This window comes from Haplochromis burtoni, unplaced genomic scaffold, assembly GCF_018398535.1.
Source record: "Haplochromis burtoni strain Fernald_Lab_line unplaced genomic scaffold, NCSU_Asbu1 Contig_677, whole genome shotgun sequence".
NCBI lineage: Eukaryota > Metazoa > Chordata > Actinopteri > Cichliformes > Cichlidae > Haplochromis > Haplochromis burtoni.
In genome coordinates, this window is record NW_024583038.1 from 48,670 (window position 1) to 59,643 (window position 10,974).

General features: G+C 46.6%; 2 protein-coding genes across 2 annotated transcripts in view; both read right to left on the reverse strand.

The window, feature by feature from the left end:
• Window positions 1-576: 576 nt before the first annotated feature.
• On the reverse strand, window positions 577-1,974 carry LOC106632462 (zinc finger protein 501; the record flags this gene model as incomplete). Its single annotated transcript, XM_014330080.2, is given in 1 exon segment — window positions 577-1,974. A coding segment is annotated over 1 exon segment (1,053 nt), but the record flags the coding sequence as incomplete, so codon positions are not given.
• Window positions 1,975-9,616: 7,642 nt separating this feature from the next.
• Window positions 9,617-10,974, reverse strand: part of LOC102293952 (tripartite motif-containing protein 16-like) — a 5,676-nt gene continuing 4,318 nt past the window's right edge. Inside the window, exon 3 of the mRNA XM_042215197.1 lies at window positions 9,617-10,950. Within this exon, the coding sequence (XP_042071131.1) occupies window positions 10,054-10,950 (897 nt within the window). The 3' untranslated portion in view covers window positions 9,617-10,053. The remainder of the gene's footprint in view (window positions 10,951-10,974) is intronic.

A 10,974-nucleotide genomic window follows, 5' to 3' on the forward strand; every position in this document is an offset into this window, starting at 1 on the left:
AAAAAAAAAAAAAAAAAAAAAAGGAATGGTGGCGTTTTCCGGAGCTCTGATTGGTCAACAGGCACTTTCATACCTGCTGATCTCAAAGCTGTTTGCAGCGTAGGTTACCATGGTGATATGCCCCAGTAAGAAGAAACCAGGGTTAACGCTGGTGACGTGGATTAGAGCTTTAGTGAACAAAAACAACCATAAATAAACGGAGTCGAGTCATTTTGTTGTTGTGGATCAAACAATGACGAGCTTCCAGCTGCTCGCCGCAGCAGGTCAGTCGATGTTTTATTGACTCGAGGGGGCAGAGTTCAGTCAGTGGATGGAGAGCATCCATGTATGTCTGAACTCTGACGGGGTCATTCTAACATGTGAACTTGCTCAATCATTTTCAGTTATGCTCTATTCTGTTTACCCATCACATAAAACCCCCAGCACATTTAAATTTGTGGCTGTGACGTGTGGAACAGCTCATAGGTCATAATCGTTCAGGGGGAGGGCAGCTTCTCTCAGAGTGCGAGGTGAGCGTGAGACCGCTGTGACTGAAACTTTCTCTTATTTCATAAACAGGGCAAAAGAAAAACATGATCACAATTTAGAAGAAACTTTATTTATACAAGTTACTTTAACAACAACCTACACTTTGTTAGTGTCACCTCTACAGTCTGAAATGATACAAAGTTACCGTAAGTATGACACACGAAGGGTAAAATGAAACTGGGAGGATTGCAGCCACGACAGAATCCAGGTCAGGAACCGTGGAGGAGAACATGACAGGAACAGAGCGCGTCGGTACGGTTAGGGTTGGATGGACGAAGCAAAGGAAAACGGCTGCGTGAACGACACGAGCTGACGAGCTCCTTTGCCGTCGGAGCCAAAAGTCGAGGCGGGAGGCAGACGCCAACGCCCCGCTCCGACCTGCAGCTTTCCAGGCTACGACTCCTCACCTGTGTGAGTGTCCAGGTGCTCCAACAAGCTGCGACTAGACGGAAAAGTGGCGCTGCACGCGTCGCAGGGATACAGTTCCTCGCCGGCGTGCGTCTTCATGTGCACGGACAGGATGCTTTTCTGACGGAAACTTTTCCCGCAGCTCTTGCATGAGTACGGCTTCTCGCCCGTGTGCGTTCTCATGTGCACGGACAAGATGTTTTTTTGGCGGAAGCTCTTCCCACAGGCTTTGCAGGGATACGGCTTCTCGCCCGTGTGCGTTCGCTCGTGGATCGTCAGATCGCTTTTTTGAGCGAAACCTTTACCGCACGTTGTGCAGGAATACGGCTTCTCGCCCGTGTGAGTGCGCATGTGCACGGACAGAATCTTTTTCTGGCGGAAACTTTTCCCGCAGGCTTTGCAGGAATACGGCTTCTCGCCCGTGTGCGTTCTCATGTGCACCGACAAAGTGCCGCTGAATCGGAAACTCTTCCCACATTCTTCGCAGGTGTGCGGCTTCTCATCGGTGTGCGTTCTCACATGGACCAATAGGTGACCCCTCTGAATAAAACCTTTCCCGCATATTTCACAAGCGTATGGCTTCTCACCTGTGTGAAGCCGCATGTGGCTCAGCAGGTGACTGCTCTGAGTAAAACCTTTCCCGCACGTTTCACAGGAGTACGGCTTCTCGCCCGTGTGGGTTCTCATGTGACCCAACAGGTGAGCCCTCCGAGTGAAACTCTTCTCACATGTTTGGCAAGTATACGGCTTCTCGCCTGAGTGGATTTTCTGGTGTTCCTTTACGTAAGAGTTTTTCTTAAAGGCTTTTCCACAAACATTACATTTAAAAGGCTTTTTACTCGAGTCGGCGTCGCGCTGACTCTCTGACACCGGACAGCTGCCGGGAGCGCCGTCAGAGTGAAGCTGGTGACCGTTAGCCTCTGGTTCACTGTGGTCACTGTCATCAAAAGCAGTCACCAAGAAGGCGTCGGTCTCATCCTTCAGGACGAGCTGCTCATCCTCCTGGCTGGTGCGCACTTCCTCCTGTTCCTCTTTAATGTGTAGAGGCGTCGGCTCCTCCTGGTCCTCACTGGAGTTCATCTTCAGGTCACACAGCTGCTCCTCCTCACAGACAGAGAGACAAACCACGAAAACATTAGTTCAAACTACAAATGACACAACAGTGTCCTCACACACACACACACACGTATAGTTGTTGTCTGAAAACGAAGCATCTTTATTTCAGTTTCATTGCCACGGGATAAAACAGATTGGTTTTTAATTCAACACGTCGTCTTTTATACATTTCTGGGATTCCCTCGTCCTCAGTCAGGTGATCTACGCTACGCTGCTCTTTGTGGACTTCAGCTCATGTCCTGGTCACAGACCGGTGACCAGCTGACGACCCCTCACTGCCTCACTTCTGTGTGATTGCTCCCAGGGTAGACGAGCGGGGCCCCACATCACCCGAGCCTAAACGCTGGCTCCACCCTTTACACCCACATCCACACCCCCACCCAGTCCAGCAATAGCATCATCAATTCTGAGGACGAGACAATCCCAGTGACACAGAGGAGGACCTGACCCGCAGCACAAGCACAGTACTGGTTTAAAAGCTGCTGTGTCCTCCTGTCACTGCAAAGGGAACGCCCGAACATGCTGTGTGGTTGTCCAACAGCACGGAGGAACGCACTCCCAGAACATCTGGAGATATATCGGCCCCGTTTGTGAAAGATGCGTCTCGAGCCGGACGCTTTGTGTTTGGAAGCTGCACATCAGGAACAAGGACAAACACTTTAAAAGACAGCAAATCGTGCGAGACGTGCAAATGTCTGGAACATGTGCTGCTTTTGCGTTTCATAAAAAACGCCAAAAACCGTCTAATCAGAGGCGTTTGAAAGCTTTAATGACATCACTCATTTAATGAGCTTGACCGTGCGGCACCTTTGAACACTGAAGAACCACGTGGACAATAAAGCGGCCGTATATACACGAGACAGGAAAGCAAAAAGAGCAACTTTCTCTTTTTACAAGCAGAAGTTGGTGATTAGCCAGTCTAAAGGTGCGTGGAGGTGATCTGAACATACACTTAAACCCCAAACAAACAGCTCCAACAAAACAACCGGTACAAAAGTGAAAGAGCTGATGGAGGACATGGGTTTGATTGGTGCTCCCTATTCCACACTCATCATATATCAGAATAGACCAACGCAGGGACAGATCAAGAGCTATCGAGTCGACGTGGGAACAGTAGACCTGAGCGAATGCGCCCTGATAAATATTGTAGTCGACTAAAGAGAAACAACATGGAGACTTAGGCCCAGCCTACTTAACGATGCTAATCTTAGGAAAGAATGAAATTCAAAAGTACATGAAAGAAAATGATAATGGAGAGGTGTCCTCACAGATAAAATGACTGCAGCAGCCTCAAGGAAAAAGAAAGTTTAGCAGGAAAAACGGCACGATTCCCAAAAAGAGCTGGAAAACAGCCGTGCACTGAACCAGAATCTGAATACACTGAAACAAGAAATCAAAAGAACTTCACATACACTCGGGAGACTGAACAGAAGATGCTACTTTGTAGACAAAGACATAAATTATTGGCACAGAAACATCAATATACAAAAAGGAGATCAAGCTGGCTTTCAACATAAACCCAGGATGATACAAGACAACGGCACACAGAGCGGGCTGTGATCCTTGAAGAGGCTTTTGGCTCTGATAGTTGGCAGTGCTGATACAGAGTACTGCAGAAGGCTGTGCCTCGTCTCCTCTTTGCTGCAACAGAAAAAATCACAGGTGTTGCAATAAATGTCAGTGATGTACGTTTATACTTCAAAACACCCGAGGAGTCCCTGCCTGAGGTAAAGAACTGCCTCAAAAACATTGGTCCAATGACAGGATGTAAACTGAGGTCCTATAATTACAGCCCATGTGAAAAACCCAAACAAGCAGACCCACTGAAATGGAAACAAAATTACAACCATTTATATTAAAGAGACAGGATCACACCTCCGAGCAATAGAAACCATCAAAAGATTTCTGTATGTTTCAGTGCCTCCCACTCAGGATTAATCACAAAGATTTTACTGAACAGGATAAAACGATCTCTAGATTTATATGACAAAACATTAAAAGAGAACAGTGGCTGGGCCCACCGCGTTCAAAACAATATTGTACTTGAGCAATGATGCACTGGTGGGATCCATCACATGGAACAACAATAACCAATACGCATGTACAGGCAGTGCTGGCAGACAACTCTACAGGGTAAAATGGTGATAAAAGAAAATAAGCTGGAGAAGGATACAAAATATCGAGATGTGTGCATATGATTCAGAATCTACACCAAATCAGATAGATGCTAGGTTTAAAAACTGGATAGAAAAAGGACTCCATATGTGGCGTTGTGAAGGAAGACGAAGTCTCCAAACTTTAAAGCAAACATTTAGAAAATCGAGACCACTACAGACATCTCCAGCTAAGAAACTTTATACTCCAAACATTAAAGGCCAAAAACCAGCGAGGCCGTTCATCCAACTCTTTCTAAATGCTGTAAGGTCAGAAACTAAGAAAGCTGTGCTCTCACAAATATACAAAAGTCTTCATGATTTCAACAATCACTCAACAACAACTGTGGCCGAGGCAGCACACCACTACCATGCGTGTTGGGACTGTAAGCATATTAATAACTACTGCAGAGACGTTCAGGAAGTGATACAAAACATCTGTAGCACATATTTACTCTTTGATTTCAAATCCATGTTTGTAGGACACTAGGGCTGCCACAATTAGTCGACTAGTCACGATTACGATCAAAATCGTCGACGACTGATTTAATAGTCGACGCGTCGTTTGAAGCTTTGTAAGATACTGAAAGACGCAGGAATAAGAAGTAGGATTTAAGAGTGTAATAACGGACTGAAACAGAAGATGGCAGCACTGCATGTACAAGGATGCCAGCTGCCGTTAAACCCCGAAGAAGAAGAAGCTGTATCCCAGAATTCATAGCGCGGCCCAGCTCAGTTTCCAACAATGGCGGCAGCTAGTTAGTTTTAATATTACTCCTATTATTCTTTCTGGGTCACAAAATAAACGTTTAACATATTTTCAAAAGCGCTCCGACGTTTTCAGAGACGTCTGTTACCCACTAGCTCGATAGCTAGCCGGCTAGGTCACTAGCGCCGTGAGAACACCGGACTCCCGGCAGATCGTTTTCAAACCCACCGCCGTCTTTCACTGCTCAGGTTAAACATGATATATGAGTCACTTAGGTAACTGTTAATGATAGTTATATAAGAGCAGATGCTGCTGGTGCAGTAAGCTGTACGTTGGATCATCTGATTAGTCGACTATCACAATAACCGTTTGTGGCGGCCCTAGAGGACACACACCCTCAGACACACAGGGTGTAGATAAATACTTGGTGTGTTGCTGACCAAAAGATGGCCAACACAGGATCCACCAACATTACCCAGCTGGACTCATGTAACGTTACAGATTTATAAGATGGAAAAGATTACTTGACTTTAGAGTATGAGACACGGCTTCGCTGGATATTGCTGATTGTCATCATTGAAGGAATAAATGTTTAAATGTTTTTACTCTGTATAGTAACACGTACTAATGTCACCATGCATGTACGTAGTTACAAACTACATTTATCTGCACGTGTTGTTTTTTTTCTGTCCTCACACCTGTGTGAAGGAAAAGTACCTGAAGTGAGTGCACACACCTAGACTACCATGCTCCTCTGTACTTATGAGTCTTAAAACTAAGGAAGCCGTTAAACGATGTGCATAACTTCAATAAAGACTTAAAAAAGCAGATAAAAACAATAGGATTAAATAACTGTTACGTATGGTGACAATAGCAACAACGTGTAATAATAAGCAGCAATCAGCCGACAGCCACGCAGCTCCAACAGCAGCACACCTGATGAACATCACGCAGCACCCACGCAGGTCGTGTTTCTGTCTGAGAGGAGGACGTTTGTGCCATTAGGGAGAACTCTGCTGCGGGGTCCTGAGGACTGAGCCTCAGGTGGAGGCAGGGATTTATCCAGAGCTGCGTGCGAGGCACAGCTGACTGCACGTGCACACGGTTTGCTGTCAGAGCGAGCTCACGGCGTGGTGGTGCTGTACGGTTACACGGCGTTCATAACTCTGGGTGTTTCTTTCCCCAGCATGTGACAGCCTGACAGGCCCACAGTTAAGGATCCAGACACTCATCTGCGCCTGTTTGGAGCTGACCCCACACCTATAAAACAGGTGGAGGTGGTGTGAGGCGGACTGAGCAGGTGTGCTCAGGTAAGTCGGTAGAGAGCTATTTTAAATCCCTGCTGCCTGAGAGCCCACGGGGCGTGTCCTCGCCCACGCTTTAATGAAGCTCGGGTTTATTTTCACAAACAGAGACAACATGGTGGTGACGTAGTTTGTCCTGTGCACTCATTGGCCGCCCGCGGCTCGCGCTCCAGGTCAGGGAAAGGAGACGGGCTCATCAAACAGACCCACAGTGTGACGTCAGGGGCCACGTCCGGAGTTGATCGCGACAGTTTACCACGTGTGTGCGCTGCAAATCGATCAGCTGATATTTGATCACGTGGCTGAGCTGTTGGCGACCTTCCAGAGAGCCCAGACCGCGCAGGACGCACGAGACCTTTTGTTCGGTGCGCGCGTCTGTGCGCAGACTTAACGTCCCGCAGAGCTGTGATCAGGATGCTCCCTCAGAGGGACACTCACCTGTCCTGTGCAGCTTGATTTGGGGTTTCCAGGTGATATCCAGCAGTCTGCGCTGACGGTCGATCTCTTCCTCGTACTGGACGATCGTTTTTTCAAACTCCAAGAATATTTGTTCAGCAGCAGCAGTTAGTCGCTCGTTGATAAACTCTCTCAGATACTGAACTGAAGGCATCGTTGCTGCCGCAGCTCACACACTCAGCTCACACACAGCACAAAGCCTCCAAAAGTTCACGCTGGAACAACCATACTGCCGCCTTTTCATTGTTTACTTCCACCGGATGTCCCGCTCTGAAGTTCCGGCAGGAGGAGGATGTTCAAATACTTTGTTCCGCTTGGAATAAACGTCCTCCTTTCTTCCTAAAACCTATTTAAATGTACCAAACTGAGCCATAAACACATAAACAGCGTGTTATAAATAATAAAGGAGAGAAAATGGAAAGAAAAGGCCTCGTTCAGGTTTTTATCCATAATGAATCATATCCATTCTACTACTGATCATTCATATACTCAACACCAAAGAGTCTGACGTGAATGAATACTAACACACGGCTTTATTTTATTGTTTGATGTGGGTCTAAAGTAAATGAGGAATTAAATGTGTTTGTGCTCAGTCTTCATTGGTGGAAATCATTTGTAAAAAGTTCAAAACATAACGTCTAGATTTGAAAATGCAAACGCACACCTCTTTGTGCCAAAGATAATGAGATGTGATGATGATCAAAGTATGTCCTGTTATGGAAATGTGAAATAAATCCACACAGACACAAACAGGTTTGAGTTAGCTTCACTCAGGGCACAAAGAGCAGCACAGAGCGTGGCAACAAGCTGACAGTCGTGTGTAGAGATGGGCCCAGCCCAGCGTCACAGTGCACTCACAATATCTTCTACTGAAGGAGGCAGAGCGCGATGCTGTGGGGCCGTCGTTCAGCAGCTCAGGCTGACACAGAGAAGAGCAGCATCTTCACATATGCAACACATTCTAAGAGTTTTTATGTGTTTTGACTCGGGCACTCCTGAGGCTCTTCTATGACTGCGGGGGCATCGGCCATCTCCTGCGCTCGGGTCTGGGGACAGGACCAGACCGAAGACCGGTGAGGAGGGCAGGCCCTGTGCTGATGCAGTGGTGGAGGCGGTGAGTGAGGAGAATGGCTTCTCAGCTCTGATGGACCACACTTCCTGCCCCACATGCGATGCAGTGACATCAGCGGGCAGCTCCTTGCTGCGTCCATAGTCCACTCTGTACCACACTGTGAAATAACACTGCACCTCCTGTAAACGATGTAAGGCACGTGATCTGCTGTCTGCCTTTAAAACTCTGCACGCAGGTCCTCAGTCATGGAGTTGTGGTAGTCCTGTGGTCTGCTTAGTTTCTCTACAATCACAGCTTCTGTTAACATTCGGCCTGCAGCTGACCTACGACCTCTCTGTGCATAAATGTTACCTTGTTTATATAAGTCTGCTTCAGCTGTGTGCAAATAAAACTCATATAACTCACCTATAGATCATAAGTACTTTGTAACCAATAATTACTGCAAACACTGCTGTGAATTCTCAGAAACACGCGATCATATGAATATACGCCCACAAAGGATTTGTGGTCTGTCTGCAGTTTAAGGAGACGCTGCTCTGATCCAACATCTTCAGCATGGAGATACAAAAATATCACGAGTGGAATAATGTAACAAACAGACCAACACGTGACCCGAAGGCTTTACCAGGGTTTGTGTGCCCAGTGTCCCCTAGAGGGCGCTAAAACACAAGCATAAATCTCCACAAACATGAAATAAGTAGCGCCACCAAACAATAAGATACAGACGCTTTAATAAACCAGTGAGGTGCTCAAACAATATTCGACTACCTGCCAGAAAAAGGAGAAACTCGGATCCTGTAAGATTCTGTCAAAGCGTGTTGTAATTCTCTTAAATCAAGGAAACACGTGACTTCATGTTTTTACACCGATAGTTGCGCCAGCAGCTCAGCCACATCACTTAACCGCTAAAACCTTTTTTCCAGGAATGCAAGTAAATAACTTTAATGTGTCACTTTAATCAAATAATAATCGGATTTACTTTTTTCAGCTTTTTTGTAAAACTGTGAATTTTACGCTCATGTGTAACAACAATAAAACATCAAAGTGCACAGTGGCAGACGGAGCATGACAGGAATGCTGTGTCATAAACACGGACTGGATGCTGGTCTAGTACATTTGTGGAGCCAGTAGCGGTTCTTGATACGGGCGACACGGGCGGCATCACGGGCGTCGGCAAAAAAAATGCTGCCCATGCTCATGCTGCCCGACATCAGCCAGCGCATAGTGGGAATGTCACAGGCACCGATCGGTTTTCTATCGCCCATTTGCTGGGAGTAAGGGCGCCCTCCGTTTGCGAGGTGCGCCTGCTGCTGGCGGCACAGGGAGGAGAGGGCGGGGCGGCGTCTAATAACCAACTCACAAAATAAAACAAAATAAAAACAATACAACAAACACGAAAACACCAGACATCATGATACAGACTTATAATCTGCACCGATGTTTTTTCTATAGGGAAAAGTGAGCGCGAGAGCCCTCGGTGCGCCTGCGCGCTGCTGAAGTCAAAGTAAACTTTATTGTCATCTCCGCTACAGACAGTCCGGCATGTAGAGACGAGACGACGAGGCTCCAGTTACAGCAGTGCAAGTAAACAAACAATATATATAAGAAAATAAATATACACTTTAGGACTCCGGGTAAAGGATCAATAACAATTTAAAATTTACAGTTTGATGATTTAAAGTCTCCACACAACCCGTCGAAAGGGGAGGGGCCTGCTGCTTCCAAATAGAGCACATTTCATTCATAATAATCTAAATCCAAGCCCATTATGTATTCATGATTTGAATCCTGGGTTGTGTGAAATCCCAGAAAAGCACCTTAGACAAAGAGAATCTGTGAACTAAGGTGTAGTGTGTTAGGTTAAGTTGTGGTGATCCTCGAGTTGAGGGATTTGTGTTCATACTGGAGTGCAAAATTAAAACCAAGATGACCAAGAAAAGTTCAAAGCCATCAGGTGCTCAGTTTAGAAAAAGGAGACAAGAAGTTGGTTTTAATCACTGAAAGAAAAATAATTAACAAATCAAAATAAAACAAAAGCATTTTGATCAGCCCTATTTCTACTCGATTAACAATAGATAACCATTAGGTGTCACATAAGATAAAGTATCCCTAGTTTTCAGAATTATTAGAGCTCTTTTTTCCTTTTAATTTACTTTGTCCAAACGATTTCTAAATGGCTTGACAGTACGTACAGAAACAGTTCCCGGAGTGGCTTGAAACTTGGAAAAATGGCTTCTTTGGAATGTTAGCTGACTTCTGAAGTGACGGACAGAGACAGAAGAAATGAAGTTCAAGCAGAAAGAAATCCTACAGCAGCTGAACCAACTTGGCAGATCCCGAACAAACCCAGAGTCCGACGTGGAGGGGCTCTGTGAAGGTGGTCTCTACCTTTGCAAGGAGAGTCATGGAGCCGGAGACGCTGTGGAAGGACAGGATACCTGCGCTCTGATCCACGTACACCCCGATCTTGCTGGACTGAGGAACCTGTAGGAACGTGGTGGTGCTGTCATGTCTGAACTCGTTATTGTGACACCACAACGCCCACGACTTGTCGTTGAATCCGAATCCACTCTCACTTCCTGTTCTGCTGATGCTCTTGTAGGCGACCGCTATAGCAACAAACTTGCTCCACTTCACCTCCCAGTAACACCGTCCACTCAGAGCTTCTTTGCTGAGGACCTGAAGGCTGTCGAACCTCTCTGGGTGATCAGGGTACGACTGCTCCTTCTTCATGTACGTGACCTTCCTGTTCCCCTCAGACAGTGACAGCCATTTGCTCACTGTATTTGGATCCAGCGTGATTGGACACATATACTGTAAGAAGTCGTTTCTGGTCTTGGGCTCTGTCGGCGGTGCAAAAGGTAGCGGCGGCGTCACCAAAGCTGGGTGTAGTGGGGCCAAAGCCGTGGGCTCTGCTGGAGGCACCACATGTTGTTTCAATGAATTTTTGCGTGCTGCTGTTGCCAGAAAAGCTGTTAGATGTGGTGCTGGTGGAAAACGGGGTTGTTTCAAGAAACTCTTGGGCTCTGCTGGTGGAACCACACGTGGTTGTTGGAAGGCTGCCGATTTGACTTCTTCTTCTTTTGTCACAGAAGATGGCGGTGCTGGTGATGGTGGCACCACATGTAGTTGTTGTTGGAAGGCTGCCGATTTGACTTCTTCTTCTTTTGTCACAGAAGATGGCGGTGCTGGTGGTGGTGGCACCACACGTAGTTGGTGTTGGAAGGC